The sequence below is a fragment of the Staurois parvus genome, unplaced genomic scaffold (assembly GCF_062004578.1).
Source record: "Staurois parvus isolate SC_StPar_1 unplaced genomic scaffold, SC_StPar_1.0 ptg000530l, whole genome shotgun sequence".
In the NCBI taxonomy this organism is placed as follows: domain Eukaryota; kingdom Metazoa; phylum Chordata; class Amphibia; order Anura; family Ranidae; genus Staurois; species Staurois parvus.
This window is the reverse complement of record NW_028318326.1, coordinates 3,513,752-3,532,485: the sequence shown is the minus strand read 5'-3', so window position 1 is coordinate 3,532,485 and position 18,734 is coordinate 3,513,752. Positions and strand designations below refer to the sequence as shown.

Below are 18,734 nucleotides of genomic sequence, written 5' to 3'. Positions count from 1 at the left end.
AAACTCAGCACCACTCAGAATTGATGTTTCAGTTGTGGTTGCTGTTTTTTTTTTTTACATCTCTTGGACACTTCAGTGGGTGGATGTTACAAACGGCATGTTTAGTTACACTTAGCCTTCATGAGGATGGCAAGGATATGTTATTTTCCCACCAGCCCCCACCATCCCCTTCCACAGATAATTTGGAGTACACAGTTAGTTGGGGAGTTCAGCTGGCAGAGAGTGAGGTTCACTATAATCTGGTGATGGTGAAATCTTACTGCCAGTCTATCTGAAGATATATAAATAGGGCAGGCGATTCAAACTATCGGTACTATCCAGAAAAGCCTTGGGTAAAGTTGGCCTAGCAAGGCTTGTTCAGTCCAGAACTGATACTTTAAGAGAGACTTTGACTTTGCACATTCAGGGGTCTGCTGATAGTCCACCCTCCACAAACTATACTTACCAGTCTGTGCTCCTTTGTTCTGTTGTCCAATAGAGCCAGGGCTTCCTGGTAAGGTGGAATATATGACTTCCTCCCCCATGTGACCATGATCAAGCCTGAGCGCCCAAAATACAGTCCTGAAAACTTTCCTTTGGGTTGGGACAGTGATATTACCCACCCTGCTAAACTTTAACTCCTGTGCTTTCCCGGGGTAAACTCCTATATTGGGGAGATGGATGAACCATGCATTAGGGACTATACCCTGCTGGGGAAAAGGAGGGGGTGTATATTATCAGATTTAAAGACCGCATGTACTGAGAAAATACGATTACTGCCTCCTGAAATGTTAGTTGCCTGTCTATAGCGTCATGCTAGTATATACAGTGATTCAGAAAGCAAGTAGGTGGACCCAGTGTGGAAGGAAAACTCCATGTAGACCTTTTCCTCAAAAAATGCCACTTATCAGGTTGTCATGTTATCTAATGATTTGATACTTTAAAGTGTTACTAAACCCACAACAGTAAAATCAGCCTGTGTATGCAGTAAAGCATGCTTGTTATACTCACTGTGGACCCTAAGGGATATCCTCTGCATTGTGTAAAAAGGCCGTTTGATCATTTTTGCTCTGTTCTGCCCCTTGTTTAAGCGACCACCTCTTATCTCCTCATAAGATAAACTGAACCGTAGCCATTTTGCACATGCTCAGCTTGTTGTGTATTGCTAAAGAGGGTTTTTTTTTTTCTTGGAAGAGTGCATGTGATCAGCATAAGGGCCAGTCAGAACTGCCCAGACAGAGGTCAGGGGTTTTGCATCCTCCTAGAGCAGAAAGAAAACTGCTCCTACAAGCTTTAGCTAGTGCTTGGCTGAACACCGATAGAAGTCACAAGACTGCTCTAACTGCTGATGAGAAAATGTATTTAGTAGTTTATATTTACTAAAATAATATGGGAGACCAGATATAGTGAATGCAGGGTCCTGGGTTTAGTAACACTTTAAGTCACTGAGCTGGATCAATTGTGCAGCTGAGGAGTTCTAGCTACACTTGCTGCACACTTGTTCAAGGAGGGGGACTGAAAGTTGGAGACAGGTAGCTGGTATTTTCAGAAGGCACTTAACAGTGACAGCCTAAATACTGTATTTCTTCTGCTCCACGTTTTCTTGGACATATCCGTTCCTTGCCACCAGGTTACATTGATACTGGAGCCATTAACCCACTGGCTGATGATAAATCAATCTGATGAGTCCACACACTAGCAAATGTTGCTGATCCAAAGTAGGTGCCATAGCCTAGTGTCAACACTGGTGCTGCATTGGAACCCCCAAGAGGATCTATTAAGTCATCTACTATACTATTTTGATCTTGAGGTACTTATTAATAAAGGTGCTGTAAGTAGGCAAGTCAAGACTTATAAATGAAATGCATTGCAGTTTGATTCTTGTCCACACTTTTGAATTAGTACCGTGTACTCAAGGTTAGTAAATATTTCTTGGTTCCTGATCATAAGAGTAGAGGGAGATTTACTAAAACTGGAGCGCTCGGAATCGAATGCAGCTGTGCATGGTAGCCAATCCGCTTCTAACTTTAGCTCGTTCAATGCGTCCTCATGCCCACTGGACGTTTTTACAGCGGCTGTTTTTGGCTTTTGACTTTTTTTTTTTCTACAGCCAGTAAACTGCCCAGCATGTTATCCTATGTGTCCATGCACACATAGACTGTAATCAACGTTTTTTGGCAGAGGTGTTTTGGGCTGGGAAAAAAACTCCCAGAACTAGTGGGTTTCTATTGGAGTTTTTTAGCTATGCAAATGCTCTAACGCTGAAAAACGTGGTAAATTGCGGCAAACCAGCGTTATTGGACTTTTTTTGACAAAAAAACTCTAAAAACTGCTAAAAAATGCAACTAAACACGAATACAAAAACGCAAAACAAAAATTTAAAAACGTGCGTTTTTAATGTGACTTTACACAGCTAACATTACCAGCGTTATCAAAACATCCAGTGTGAATGGAGCCTTAAGCTTTAGCAATAAAGCCTGGAAGCTGATTGGTTTATGTGCAGAGCTGCATCAGAATTTGATTTTTTTAGTTTTAATAAATCTTTCTCATAATGTTTTCTGTATGATACTGAAAGTACAGCAAACATAGATGTTGTCTTGGTTGCTTATTGAGTAAGAAGGAAGTAATTGTGAGCACAACTAAACAACAGAGTGGTAGTACCTTGTGATTATGCTTGAATATTTTGCATGAGCCTTCATTTGTGGATGAAGCCTTTTTCCTGGCCCTAACAATACTCCCCCACCACACATAGTGCAGACTGAGAGCGATTTATGGATAACAATTGGTAACTAGCAGGACCAGCTCCAGATCATATAACCACTGTGACAGCCAATCACAGCAAAAGCATGATCGCTGATTGTTCCTGCTCCCTGTGCGTACAGACCGTAAAAAAGGGATGCCGGTGCTGTGGAACAGGGGATTAAACTACCCATAGTCATGAGATATGCGACAAAAGCAACCAGATCAGGTGGTCTTGTGCATAACTTCCAGTTAGCTGATTTTTCCAGAAACAATCTGCATGTCAGACAAACTATCACAGCCATTATTGTTTTTCCTTTTTGTTCTTTTTCTTACCTTTCTGTTTTAGGATATGTAAAGCTAAAACATTACTTAGTTTTTTATTAATTATTGTGGAGATTTTCCTTGGCTTTCTATCTTAAAAAAACAACAACTGGACTTGCAAGAAGAGCTCTGCAAAGGAAGGGAAATCCTTAGCTGTCAATGGAACAGATGTCCCCTTTGGAAAACTTTCCCTCTATTCCTGTTCTGATGACAACTCAAATTTTTTTAAGTATTCTTCACTTTCTGTCCCGGTGACTGTGGTCTCCAGTGTAAGCAGAGAGGGAGAATCACGGACTCTAACTTGTGGCCACTATCTTTTTAAAACTAAAAAAAGGCTCTAGATAAACTAAACATAAGCAGGTTGCCAATTTGAGCATTTATATTTAGAAGTTAGAAGTGTGCCGTTTTGACCCCGCTGCCTCAAGGCAGTAAGATCCATTCATGTATGTATGATCTTGCTGTGTGCAGCATTACATTTTATATTATCCCAATATCTCTTTTAGGAAACTTGGTTAATTTTTGCTGTTGGCTCTCTTTAACGTTGCACAGCTGATAACTATGTAAATCCATCCAGTGCTATTCACATGATGTAAACCTGCATCACTTGGCTCTGTGATCTGTGATGTCATTAGGATGATGTAGTGCATAGGAAGGGCAGAGACTCGGTTTTCAAGGGTTCATGTTGCAAATCAGCTTGTTTTTCATTGCCAGAAAATTAGATAATACTTGATTCTATTTTTTACAACACCACCGAACAATTCTCTGCTTTCAATTAGGTCATAGTTGCTGTACTGTAGTAACTGAGTACAGAGAGAAATTAAGTGCTCAAATTAGTAGAAACCAGTATGAATGATTGCTTTTTAAAGTCTAAGTTCACTTTTAAGAACATACTACCTGTTACACCTGTAGGGTATAACATATTCCAGCCCCCATCCCATGAGATGATCAGCTCCCTCATAGTCCATTCACTCTTCCTCCAGCCTTCCTTCCAAGCCAATATGGAGGTAGGGGCAAAAAACTGGAAGGAGAGTGCGCAGACACCGCACCCACAATCCACTCATTGCAAGTGCAATGCTTTGCAGGCCCCTATTTTATGCACAAATAAGTGCATTGATTATATTTTTCATAAAAGGTTGACTTTGGCCTTTAATGCTCTGTAATTATTGTTAGAGTATTCACGTTTGCCTGTTTCTTGGCTTGTCAACCAGCTAAGGACTTCTGTTTTTATGCTGCCTTCCTTTATGTGCACTCTTGTCTTGATCAGTGACTCAGAAGTTATTAAAACCATTGGGTCACTATAAAAGCCAGACAACTAGCATTTTCACAAGGTCAACTATATCACCTTCAATATTTCTCTTGGGTTTAAAGTAAACTTGGGCTTTGCCTCCGCAGGGCAATGCAACAGAGTCACGCTAAGGCCTGTCCGCCCCCTCCCCCCACCCCCAGCAGCAAATACTTAACCTCCACTTCAATCCACTGCTGTTACCTTGATCTGCTGGGAGTGATGGAAAATTCTGGTACTATCGGAGATAGAGGAGCCTTTGTTTCACCCTGGGTGACAACTCCGGTGCTTGGCCCTGCAGTTTCGCCTGAAGGAGGGGAAACTAACTGACCTGTGAAAGCTTCAACTGCAAATCAGACTTGAGCAGAGCTCCTTTTCTTTGCTTCCTGAGGCTGAGCAGAGTGGCAGGAGAGTGAAAAGAATGAAAGTATAAGCTGCCTAGGGTGATTGGAGTATATGCCTTTCTTTGCCTAGGAAAAGCATGATCCACTAGAACAGTGCTATCCAAACTGCAGCCTTGGGACTGGGTGTAGCCCTTTGCTTGCCTTTTTACAGCCCTTTAGGCATTATTCCTGCTACTGACACCACCTCTGAGGCACTATTTCTTCCACTGACACCAACAATGGGGCATGATTCCTTCCACTGCCAACAAAAATGGGACACTTTTCCTCCCACTGACACCAACTGCTTCTCCCCCTAATATCAAAGTCTGGGCATTGTTTACTTCCATTGGGCACAGTCCGGCCCCCCAAAGTCTGAAGGACCATAATCTGGCCCTTTCTTTAGAAAGTTTGGAGACCCCTGCACTAGAAGATTTTACCACGAGTATTCAGTGTAAGTGATCTCCACAAGTCACCTCTGCATGAAAACGCAAGCCACATGTAGTTGCAGAATGTAATTAGTAAGATAGTAATTACTGAAATATTGTCATCTCAAAAATTATTCTGTATTAAAGTATACCTAAAGGCAAACACTTTTTTGTTTTTGCGTTTTGGATATAGTGGAGAGGTAATAGAGCATCTGTTAGGTCTGTTAGGTCTTTATTGCTGTCTGTGCCATTGTTTACTGTTCTCACCCAAGAGTGAAAGAAAATCCCAAATTTTAGTTTGTCACCAGAACAGGAATGGAGGGGAAATCTTCCCATGGGAACATTAGTTCTGGTGACAATCAGGGATTCCTTCTCTTTGGAGGGAGTTCCTCTCACTTTCTGCTTTGGCTATGGGACAGGAAGTGAAGGGACCTCTCCCCAGTAGGACACAGACAGTGGTTATAACCCTCCCTTACTCCTATCCAAACTGGAAAAAAAAAAAAAAGTTTGCCTTTTAGTTCTGTTTTTATTTAGTGTAAGGCTGGCCATACACTATACAATTTTCTGTCCAATTTCTGCCCAATTTCCTTTAGATTTACCTTCAACTATGTAGTGCAAGAGCCTGCCTAATTGGATACTTGATACTAATTGAAAGTGTTGTTAGGTTTGACCTCCTATTATATGGTTTTTGGTAAATCTACAGCAATTTCCTAAAGAAAATTGTATAATGTATGGCCAGCCTTAGGAAGGTTTGTCTTACAGGAAACGTTTGCCTGCTTTTTAAAAATGTGAGTTGCAGGTTTACATGTAAACACAGAGGGGTTATTTGCTAACCCCTCATGCACACGATACATTTTGATAACACTGGTAATGTTAGCTGTGTAAAGTCACGTTAAAAACATGAGTTTTTCAGCTTTTTGTTCGCATTTTTGCATTAGTGTTTAGCGGCGTTTTTCCGCGTTTGCGGTTTTTAGCGTTTTTTGACCAAAAAAAGTATTTATTTTTGGTTAAAAAAAAAAGTCCAAAAATGCTTGTCTGCGGCACTTTGCCGCATTTTCAGCGTTGGCGCTAAAACAACTCCTCTAGAAACCCACTAGTCTTGGGGTTTTTTTCCAGCCAAAAAACATTGATTACAGTCTGTGTGCAAGGACATATAGGATAACATGCTGGGGGGTTTACTGGCTGTAGAAAAAAACATTTAAAAGCCAAAAACAGCCGCTGTGTGCATGAGGACTAAAGCTGAAGAGTGCAAAATCAGGTGCAGTTCTGCATAGAAACCAATCGGCTTCCGGGTTTTATTGCCAAAACCTAACTGAACAAGCTGAAGTTCGAATCTGGTGCAGCTGTGCATGGTAGCCAATCAGTTTATAAATGTTCCAGTTTTAGTAAACCTCCTTCTCTGTGTTTTTCTTGTTCTGGGCTGTCTAATTTTAGTTGATCAGTTCTTTATACTGTTCTGCTATATACAGCCTACCCTAAATTCTTTTTTGGATAAAAACTATTTTTGTAGATTTTAGACCTGTTACAGGTTTCAGCAAATACTCTGTTGATTTAATCTGTGTTAATAAATGGTGCATTGTGTATGCATTTTAACTGAACATGATTACATAAATTATTGGAATTTCTTTTTCTTTCTTTTTGTTTTAACCTCGTTTGTTGTCAGTAGGTCTGCAAATTTGCAGCAAAATATTTTCAGTGTCTTGGGGAGCTGTTGATTTATTAGATGGCTTTGTTTCCTCCTTTCCAGCCACATGGGTTATATAATTACAGGAACCAGGGCAGTGTTATGGGTCACAGAATCAAAGCTCAAAATGACCAGCTCTGCCTCTGCAACTACCAGGTTGGAATCGGTGGCACTTAAAAAACAGCACACGTCCACCCTGCCTATAAATCACCATTGACATTAACTTTCCTTCCTGTGTTTGGATGTAGGGGCCTGTGGTATATATTAGTTTGGTTAGGGTTTGTCATTACTGGCGAGTAAATGTTGGCAAAACAAATGTGTTCTCACATCGATCTGAGTGATGGTTTCCTGACTTTTGATCAGGGATTTCTAGCCTTATAAACAGTGTATCTTATAACCCACTGTAGTGTATAAATTTCTCTCCTTTGCGGGAGAATTGTATATTTTCAGGCGCAATGCCATCTGTTACACTGCTAAGCTATTGTAATAAACAAGCAGTAATGCAGGTCATACATGGGTTGAATTTCGAACAAATTTTCTTTAGAAAATTGGAAATTTTGTGCATTTTGTAATTCGATGGTGCCACCATTAATTTCAAAATTCGAACAACCAAGCCTTCAATTTCTCATGTTTCTACAGAAAAGAATTTTCGTGGCCAAGAATTTTCTTTTCTTTCCAGGTCATAGCTCATGCTCATTTCTTTTTCGATTATATTTCTCGCACGATTCTCCCATCATTGATTAGAAATTCCTTAGTTTTTCAAAAAATTTCCAACATGCCCAGTCACTCAAATTCGATGGCTGCACAAAAATGTGCCATTTCTGTGGTCCACTAATGGTGCGAAATTGAAACGAAAATTCTTAGAAAAGATTTTCTAAAGAGAATTCTTTTGGAATAAGACCCATGTATGGCCGGCTTAATGCTGCCTTTGTTGCAGCACCAGAAAGGTCTTTTCAGTTTTTATCCCTACTGGCTGAATGACTATACTAAGGCATGTTAAGCATGGAATTGGACTGTTTTACCGTTTTTGCCAGATATGACTCGGTTATTAATTTATTACAGGCCCTGACCATTTACACAGTATTTTACATACTGTATGTTCATACAGTCCCTGCCCTCAAGGAGCTTATAATTCAAGGTAGCTTTCTCTCATGCATGCACACTCATACTAGGGCCACTTTGAAGAAGAGGCAATTATCCTACCAGCATGTCTTTGAAATGTAGGAGAAAACAAGAGTACCCAGAGGAGATCCCACAACCATAGGAAGAACATGCAAACCCCATGCAATTAGTGACTTGACAGGGATTCAAACTGGGGACCTAGGCAGAAGTTCTGACCACTAACCCACTAATGATTCTTTCCATCGGAGTCTAAAACAGGGGGTTCCCAACCCCCCGATAGAGCAGCTTTAAGGAAATCCAACCAGAATGGTAATGGACCAATATTGTGAATTAAGTGGGTTTTTTTGCTTTTTTTTTTTTTTTTTTTTTTTTTTTTTAATACTTGTTGCATCTGGCAAAGAATTTATTATTCTGTGCAGCAAGCCTTGCGATCCACTTACCTTTGCCCCACAGCACTGCCATATTCTCAACTCTTCCTGCCTTGGAGTCACAAGTCATAAATAGGACTGTCATATAAATAATTTTAAAGTAACCCTATTTTATAAATTATTGTATTATATTGTTTATAAATGTTTATATTGCATATATTTATGTTGTTTAGCCACTTGACCTCTGGAAGGTTTTACCCCCTTCATGACCAAGGCTTTTTTTTTTGTTAGCACTGTACTACTTTAACTTGCAGTTGCTTGTTCATGCAAAACTGTACCCAAATTACGTTTTTTTATCATTTTTTTTCACATATAGAGCTTTCGTTTGGTAGTATTTATTTGCCACTTTTTTTGTAATTTTTTTTGCTCTGTAACTGAAAATTACCACCAAAAAACAAGTTTTTCTTAATTTTAGTTATAAAATTTTGCCAACAAATGAGTTTCTTGATATAATTAGGCCAATATGTATTCTGCTACATTTCTTTGATAAAAAATAACCCTAATCTGTGTATATTATTTAGTCTTTATTTTTTTTTTACTTTTTTTTTTTACATGCTTTCAGCAGAGTAGTTTACTGTCACCATAGTGACACTGTACTATTCTGGGAGGGGGGGGGGGGGCCTTGGTGATCAGGAATTTTTTTACACTGGTATTGCTTATAACAGTGATGGTCAGTGCTATAAGCAATAATTTTAGCTGTCATTAATGGCTTTCCATTCATGACCACTTGCTTATTGTTGACATGCTGTGATTGGCCACAGCTAATCAAATGGTGCAGGTTGCCAGGTACCATGTGATAGCTGTGGGCCAATCACAGCATCACAACAGTAATCAAGCTGTCATGAATGGAAAGGCATTCATGACACTTTGTTTACATAATATAATGTTTTGGCTATGATCAGTCTTAGTGATTACATGATACCTCGACTGATACCGAGGGCTGTGATGTCCTGCAGTCACAGGATCATGCTAGTGCTCATGTGCCAGGTGACGCATCAGTACGTTGCCTGGCCTGGCATTGTCACCCGCAGTAAATTCCGATTAACTAGCCATGTTTCTCATTTACACTATAGACTATCATGAAGATACACAGAAGGGTCGGTAAAACTGTAACCCAGAGAGGTGCCCATTATAAATTTTTATATATGGTTTAAATAATTTGTTTTATAGTTTTTCCTTCCCTTGTCATTGTCACTTCTGCTGGTCAGCTTAGCCTGCATGTAAATATGGAGGAAATTATAAATAATAATCTGTGAACAAAGATGTGAATAACAGGCACTATTTATCACAGTAGTAGCTCTTTAAGGCAGCATCTTGCACCAATTTAAAGAGGCATGTAAGCTGGAAGCATGTAAACTCTACAGATGGGCGAGGAATGGAAGATAATGCTTTAAAAATGAACAAATAAAGCAGTCAATCATGCAATGTTACTTCCCGATAAATCCAGGGAGCTCTGTGTATGCACACTTTGAAATGAAGAAGTATAGAAAAAGAACAAAACTTGTATGTTCAGACAAGGAATGAAAAACGTCTGAAGATTATGAGCAGATTGTATAATGGTATCAGCCTGGTCTATGGCTCATGTCTGTCCTACCTATGTAATGTCTGTGCAGGCAGATAACCAGAGCTGTGGCCTCTGGGTGAATTATGCTGCATCTCACAGCAGACCACTGACCTGTGTGTTTCCATTCCTCGAGAGCTGCAATCCCTGTTATCAGACCCCTCTGGGATTCTACTTCCTATCGTGTTAAACACCTGTTCCTCAGCTGCTGCTAATAATACAAGATCTGTGCATAGCAGCACTCTGCATCTTCAGTGTGTTTTTGTTACATTTATGTAATTCCTCATCCTTGTTAAATGCTTGTATTTAAATGTTCACTCCTAATCTTTGCACAGATGGCAAATATCAGATGATTTCACTAGAAAATTACATAAAAGCGGACCTTGCCATAAAATGCCAGATCTGCTTATGATCTATGGGTCTTCTCCCTATGTAAAAATCACGTGCCATGAGTATGTGCAAAATGTACCTGTGAACTACAAAAGAAATTCGATTTTTTATTTGTCCTATGCCCATCTTCCAGCCACAGCACCTAGGCAAGGGTGACCTCAAACTGCTCCTGGTTAGAAGATGTTCTTGCATTGAAATTGAGTGTCTTCTAGTGTGATTTGGCCTGCTCTTCATTCCCTAAACATTTTCCTTGAAGAACTGCAACATCACACCCAGACATTCAGAGTACAGGGATGAGTCAAGTATCACATCTGACTTTTTGCTTTACACATAACTTAGGCAGATACTTTTAGCAGGTTATTTTCATTAGACATGATAAGTGGACCATGCAAAGGTGTTGGTGCTGTCTATGGCACTAACTTGGTACAAGCATGTAAACCAGTGGTTGTGACTTTTCAGTTGACGTGACCTTTTTGTGGATCAATTGTCTCTGTAAGTTTTATTTAAAGCTAGTAGAAGGTGTATTCTTATGGAAGCAAACTGGGTAATGTACATCTTTCGGATGAACACCTCCTTCTATAGTTTAGCAATCCGCTTTCACTTTAGCAGACTTGGCAAGTTGGGAAGTTTTGGGACCCGATTACACTTGTTCTTGCATTTTTATTTATTTATATTTTAAAAGCACACTTAATGGTTGTCAAAGGACAAAAAAACACATCTGCATTTTTTCCCATGGTTGTTTGTTCATGCATGTGCATTTTGTTCATAAATGCTTGTTGAATGCCACTGAAAATTCGTATCAAGAAAACACACATGCATAATGTGGTGTTGGTCCCTGAGACTGACTTATGGTCCATTTTGCACAAGTTGTTTGAGACCTTTACCACCACTATGAAGCTATCTTTAGATGACAGAATGCTGGTCCACAACTTTACTTCATGGCCCTAAATTTAGACTTTGGTGCTTGTTACTTGGTTGCAAATACATTTCTAAAACTTAGAGTATAACTAAAGGCAATCTTTTTTTTTTTTTTCTAATTTTTGAATAAAGTGGAACTGGATTAGAACTCCTGCCAGTTTTTATTGCTGGCTGTGTCCCCATTAGGGAGATTCGCCCTCACTATATGTCCTGTTTACCGTTCTCATTAAAATGGAAAGTAAAAGAAAATCCTAAATTTTGGTTTGTCCCCAGAAAAATAAGAGGGTGTATCTTTCAATCAGGGCACTAGTTCTGGGGACCCCAAGGGACTCCCTTAATTTGCAGGGAGAATCCTCTTACTCCCTGTTTTGGCTATGGAACAGGAATTGAAGGGAAATCTCCCCAATAGGACACGCATGGCAAACAATGACAGAGGTTTGTAACCCTCCCTTACTCTATCCAAAATAAAAAAAAGCAACAAAAACAAATTTGCCTATAGTTCTACTTTAAATTTTGGGTTTGCACAGGTTGGTTTAATCAGTTACTATCCTGTCACCACATTTTAAAGCGTCCATTAGATTAGTGTGCAGCCATCATTTTACAGGAAGCACAAATCAAGTCATTGGCATGGTACAGAAAACCTTAAAGAAGATCTACCTTGTGGCATACAAACCAAAAACGTTATTTCATTAAGTTTTAATGTTCAAAACAAACTCACCCATCCATCCATCCATGTCTGCATGCTTTTATTGTGTTGAGAAATCCCTTTGCAAACCACTCCCCTAGCATTTCTAGCCACATCCAGCTTGAGTAAGGGCAGATGATTCTTGTAGCATTTACTTCTTGGAATCCATCTGCCTTTTGCTCAGGCATGCATGCTGAAGGGTGTACTTGGCTGAGGAAATGCTTCCCTCCTCCCTTCCTGACGACTCTTGGGATGTATAACATCATTTGCGTAGGCTTGAAGAGCAGGAAGTAACTGAAGAAATGTTAAAAAAAAAAGTTTCAAACAAGTAAATATGATATGCTTTCCTATCTATTTACTAATGCTAGCAGTATAAGGATTCATGTTAATTGAAAGTGTGACGTTCCACATTAATATTCATACTCTTTCATTTCCCTTATATAGCAATTGCATAGTGTTTCCACAGTGGGGAAAATAATGATTTGATTATATTATCTCAAGAGGGATTTTGGTCCCCTCTTTACAGATCTTCTCTAAATCTTTACGGTTTCTTGGCTGTCACTTGGAAACTCGAAGTTTCAGCTCCCTCCATAAATTTTCTATAGGATTAAGGTCTGGAGACTGGCTAGGCCACTCCATGACCTTAATGTGCTTTTTCTTGAGCCACTTCTTTCTTGCCTTGGTCGTATGTTTTTGGTCATTGTCCTACTGGAAGACCCATCCACGACCCATATTCAGTGTTCTGGGTGAGGGAAGAAGGTTCTCATCCAAGATTTTACAATACATGACTCCGTCCATTGGCCACTCAATACGACAAAATCTGCCTGTACCTTTAGCAGAGAAACTGCTCCAAAGCATAATGTTTCCACCTGCATGCTTCATAGTGGGGATGGTGTTCTTAGGGTCATAGTCAGCATTTTTCTTGCTCCAAACATGGCTGAGTCGAGTTAATACCAAAGAGCTCAATTTTTGTCTCATTTGACCACAGTACTTTCTCCCAATCCTTCTCTGAATCACTTATATGTTCATTGGCAAACTTCAGACCGGCCTGTACATGTGCCTTCTTGAGAAAGTGGACCTTGTGAGTGCTGCAGGATTTCAGCCATGGAGGCGTTTTGTGTTACCAATGGTTTGTTTGGTGACTATGGTCCCAGCTGCCTTGATATCATTCACAAGCGCCTCTTGTGTAGTTCTGGGCTGATCCCTCACTTTTCTCATGATCATCCTTTACCCTATGAGACGAAATCTTGCATGGAGCTGCAGACTCCAGGGCGATTTGATGGTTATTTTGTATTTCTTTCATTTGCAAATAATCTCTCCAACAGTTGTCTCCTTTCAACGAAGCTTCTTGCTGATGGTCTTGTTGCCCATTCCAGCCTTTTGCAGGTCTAGACTCTTATCCCTGATGTCCTTTGACAGCTCTTTGGTCTTGCCCATGGTGGTGAGGTTTGAATGGAAGAAAGATTCTGGGGGCAGGTGTGTTTTATACACAGAATGAGCTGTTGTTAGGAGCACCTTCTTAAATTGATAGGGCTAATCTGTGTACCACATCAGCACATTCTATGGGAGCCAGAATTATTGTTGGTAGGGGATCAAATACATATTTTGCTCACTGAACTGCAACTCAATTCCTAAAATTTGTATCATGTTTTTTCTGGATTTTTGGTTGATAATCTGTCTCTATCATTTAAAATACACCTATGATAGAAATTATAGACCCTTCATTTCCTTGTAAGTGGGCAAACTTACAAAATCTGCAGGGGATCAAATAATTATTTTTGCAACTGTAAATATAATTGCACGGTCTCTTAGGCACTAAAGTTTGACTACCCCTTCCAGTGCACCTGATAATCTCATAGACTTGTCCAATAATGCCTACCTTTTGTTCAGTGCAATATGAATGTATAAGGACACTCATGATGTGGGTTTTACCAGTTATTCATCTATCCTTGCTTAGAGCACTGGAATAGGAGTGTGGGAAACTAACAAAAGGGTGTTTAAGGCAGCTTACAAGTAATAATCAGTTACAGTACAGGGCTATGAAGAGCAAAAATGGTGTGGAACTTCATTCGAGATTTAGGGCATGTTCACACCATGGTGCAGAGTTGTCCTTTTTTTTTTTTTTTCTCTGCATGTGATCTGCAAGGGCTAATGAAATCAGTTTATTTTCCCTGTTCACACCACAACACTAGTATCACGTGCAGATTTTTTTCTGTGCAGAAATCTATAGCGTGTATAAAGCTCATTAGCACGCACATGAAAACTGATGTCTCTGCAAGTGAAATCTGTGCGTCCGTTTCCATCAGTTTTTCTGCACGGATGGTGTGAACTAGGCCTTAAGGCAGTTGGATGGAATCATTAATTCTGCTGGAAATCTGTCTTTACTATGGTCCCAAGTGATATTAGGAACCTTACCTGTAACCATGCTAAACTAAAATCTGAGTTTTTGTATAGAACTGGCCTCTGACTCCCACACAATCTGATTATTGCAAGTGATGTTTCAGAAATTCTTTTTGCTTGCAAATATCAAGACTTGTGGGGCTCATTTGCTGCTTGCTTAGTTACTGATTGGCTATTGGCTGTTTTTGGCTTACTCCATGTGGGTATATTTTTATGTCGCCCATAGTGTGAAGATATTCTTATTTTCTTCACTTGATGCCCTATTTTTATGTGTACCTATCTTTCTGTTTCAGAGATGTGCTCCAGCTTCGATTCGCCTTATGGACAATGCTCAGTTTCAGTTCGGTAAGTGTCACGGTTTTGCTTAGTGTGCGTAACTATTTGTGCTGATGAGACAGTGTAAATAAGCACATGTATCCAGTCCCTAATGTGCCTGCAAAATACTGCAACAGGATTATAACATCAGACACACCGGCTTGTTTCTCAATCAATACCAATCAATATGTAATTATTTTAACCCTCACAATGTCTTGTTAATATGCCGTCCAGTTATCTGAAGAGTACAGTTAGGGATTGGAACCTTAATTAGTGAACAGTCACTCTCCTGTATTTGACTGAGGGAACAAATGAACTTCAGAAGAATAAATTGTGCAAGGTATCAGACAGAACTAAATTGTCAGCACAAAGAAGAGTGAGCTTACCAGTTGTATATTATATGCTTTATTTTATCAGACAACTAATAAATATTTATACGCTTAGGTGATACCACAAACTAATTGTATGATATAGAAATAGCCCAGGCTCACGTTTCATATTGTAAAGATTTCAAGTTTGCTGTATTGTTTTTCAACACTTTTTTAATTTATTTCTAATTTTATTAGTGTATGTGTGTGTGTGTGTGTGTGTGTGTGTATATGTGTATATATATTAATTAATTACACACACACACACACGTTGGACAAAATGTGGAAAATGTGACGGCATGTTTCTCATTGCAAGCAGAAGTGATGTAACATTCTTTTGCTTTTGCTGTGTGATGAGACACCTATCTAACAAGTGGGAAGCCTCACTTTTGTCATTCGCTGCATGCGATGCTAGTAATACAGTCATGTCAGAGCTTACTGTGTTTCAAAGAGGGCAAATTGTTGGTGCCTCTGTGACTGAAGTTGACAGTTTTTTGCAGTGTTGTGAGCTACAGTATCAAAGGTTATGACCGCATATACAGTTTCTGGGAAACCATTGTCTGATAAGCAGAAGCACGGCCGACATTGTGACGGGCGCTGCATCAGACCCCAGACCTTCTCACCAAACTTGTGACCCAAGGACTAGCCAATCTAAAACCACGATGTCACATGCGTAACAATGCTGCACCCTGCACAGCGATTTTCCAGCTAATTGGACCACAATCGATGTACCTGCAGCCTGGGAGCGTTTGTTACTGGGTCAGGTTAATTCCGCAATTAACCCTTCACACTGCCACCATCTCCTTTTTGTACAGAAAGAGGAAGCTCAGCAATACACTAGGATGATTGGTTAATCGTCGGTAAACCGCTATCTCCACAGACAGGTTATACAGAGGGTTAAACACTCATAGCGCTCTTCAGCGGCAGGGATTCGTAAGTCACATTAAAGAGCTATAGAAACAGTTCAACACTTTCAGAAAGTAAGATTTATTACTAAAAGATCAAAAGGGTGCAGTAGAAATATTTACAGAAAAAAGATGTAACATTATAACAATATACAGAGCACAGCAAACAGATAACAGAAAGAAGTTTAGGTAGATAAGTACTTGCCAAATATATGCCTGGGGTTAAGTAGTTTCCAGTCCTATGAGCGCAAGGATGCTTTCTGTGTCTCGACTGCTAGTTTTGTTGGTTCATCGCAGGAGACATTGCTTTCTCTCTGTCTGCTAGATGTTAAAACGCAGACGGTCCTCACTTCTCTCACTACACACAAAACATAACAGCCTCTTTTCTACTCAACATCAATGGTATCTTCTTACAACAGAACCCAAATGCCTTATTTGGTAAAAGGATTGTTAGGCAGGGAGCTCAGCATCATACACTGATTGCATTCCTGAGGGAGGGGGAAAATCGGAGGAGGGAGACTGATTTGGAATTTAAGAGAAATACCAAAATGCTGAAGTTTGGAGCAAAATGGAGAACTGCGCCTCTCCCTGTGTGCATGATTGTTACAGACATGGCCAGCTGACTGAAAGAGACAAAAGGACATTGCATAGGATTGTGCTTCTGTCAAAGGGAAGACACACGTCACAGGTGAGGGGTGATCCGCTTATAATAAAGTACTGGTTTTATTATACATTGATCCTGGCGCTCTGTCGCTGTTTTTGCAAGTTTGATTAAGGGTCAGGTTATCCCTTAAGCAAATATACAGTGTGTGTGTATACGAGTGTGTATATAAATATAGTAATACCTTGGTTTATAAATGCCTCGGTTAATGTAATTTTCGGTTTACGAATGAAAATCCATTGAAAATAATGCCTCCGTTAACTAATTTTTTTCGCAATACAAAGTGTATGTCGGTGCTGATTTTTAAATGCAGTTGCCTGCTTTTTTTTTTTTTTTTTTCTTCACTATAGCTCACAGAATAAGCTGTCACTTTCCCAGGGTTAACAGAAACTTTGTTTCTTTTAAGAAACCAAAAGGAAACATTGTTTCTCTTAACTCAGGGAAATAAACTAAAAGAAATTCTTGCCAAGATGGATGTATGTAGGCTGCCATTGCTGAACAACACCTAAAAATGCTAGTTATTTTCACTGACCCATACAAGTAGTCAGAATATTCATCTGTCTTTACTCGTTACATTTTTATTTTGGCTCAGTGACTTAATTATTGAAACCAGTGGATCAGTGTGATGGCCAAGAAGATACACCATATTGCCAAAAGTTTTGGGACACCCCTCCAAATCATTGGATTCAGGTGTTCCAATCCTCTCTGTAGCCACAGTATAAAATCAAGCACCTACCTAGGCATGCAGATTGCTTCTACAAACATTTGTGAAAGAATGGGTCGCTTTCAGGAGCTCGATGAATTTAAGTGTGGTACTGTGATAGGTTGCCACCTGTGCAATAAGTCCATATGTGAAATTTCCTCGCTACTAAATATTCCACAGTCAACTGTTAGTGGTATTATAACAAGGTGGAAGCAACTGGGAACAACAGCAACTGACCACAAAGTGGTAGGGCATGTAAAATGACAGAGTGGGGTCAGCACATTCTGAAGCATATACTGCACAGAAGTCACCTACTGTTTGAAGAGTCAATAACTATAGACCTCAAAACTTTGTGTGGCCTTCAGATTCGCACAATACTGCGTATAGAGCTTCATGGAATGTGTTTCCATGGCCGAGCAGCTGCATCCAAGCCTTATATCACCAAGTGCAATGCAAAGTGCGGATGCAGTGGTGTAAAGCACACCGCCACTGGATTCTAGAGCAGTGGAGACGTGTTCTCTGGAGTGATGAATCATTCTTCTCTGTCTGGCAATCTGATGGACGTATCTGGGTTTGGCGGTTGCCAGGAGAACGGTTGCCTGACTGCATTGTGGCCAGTGCAATGTTTGGTGGAGGGGGGCTTATGGTTTGGAGTGGTATTTCAGGGGTTGGGCTTGGCCCCTTAGTTCCAGTGAAAGGAACTCTTAAGGCGTCAGCATACCAAGACATTTTGGACAAGTTCATGCTCCCAACTTTGTGGAAACAGTTTGTGGATGGCCCCTTCCTGTTCCAACATGACTGCATACCAGTGCACAAAGCAAGGTCCATAAAGACATGGATGAGCGAGTTGGGGGTTGAGGAACTTGACTGGCCTGCACACTCCTAAACTTTGTGGACAGCTTTTCCAGAAGAGCTGAAGCTGTTATAACTGCAAAGGGTGGGCCAACTCAGTATTGAACCCTGCGGACTAAGACTGGGTTGCCATTAAAGTTCATGTGCGTGTAATAGCAGGCGTCCCAATACGTTTGGCAATATAGTGTAGTTTTCAGAGGGAGGAAGTCTACATTTTTAATCATTCATCAAAGGACACATTAGTTCCAAAACCAATGAGTTTTGCAGCTGCCTACAGGTGACTGAACACTGGCTTAAGCTGTAAGGACTGCCCTGTATAGCTCCCCCTATTCCCAGCATGCCTTTTGTTTTTTGCTTGCTGTCCTTAGCTGAACAAATTGCTTTTATCCACTGTGAATAAAGCAAACCATTTTTTCTTTGTTTTCAAGCAAGATTTCTAGCTGCCACATACAGTATCTACTGCAGCTTCTTTTTGCATGTTTCCTGTTTACTCCATACCTAAGCCTTGGGGAACTGTACCGTCACCTTGGCTTATAGTAAATTGGACTGAGTTAGCTGCAGGGTGCTATACAGGTCTAGGACTCCATCTGCCAGTGGAGCCCTGTTTCTG

At 40.1% G+C, this 18,734-nt stretch overlaps 1 protein-coding gene across 1 annotated transcript in view; it reads left to right on the top strand.

Moving 5' to 3' along the window:
• Window positions 1-18,734, top strand: part of AGPS (alkylglycerone phosphate synthase) — a 282,972-nt gene that overhangs the window by 168,590 nt on the left and 95,648 nt on the right. The window contains exon 12 of the mRNA XM_089690442.1: window positions 14,614-14,665. Coding sequence (XP_089546568.1) covers window positions 14,614-14,665 — 52 coding nt within the window. The remainder of the gene's footprint in view (window positions 1-14,613; window positions 14,666-18,734) is intronic.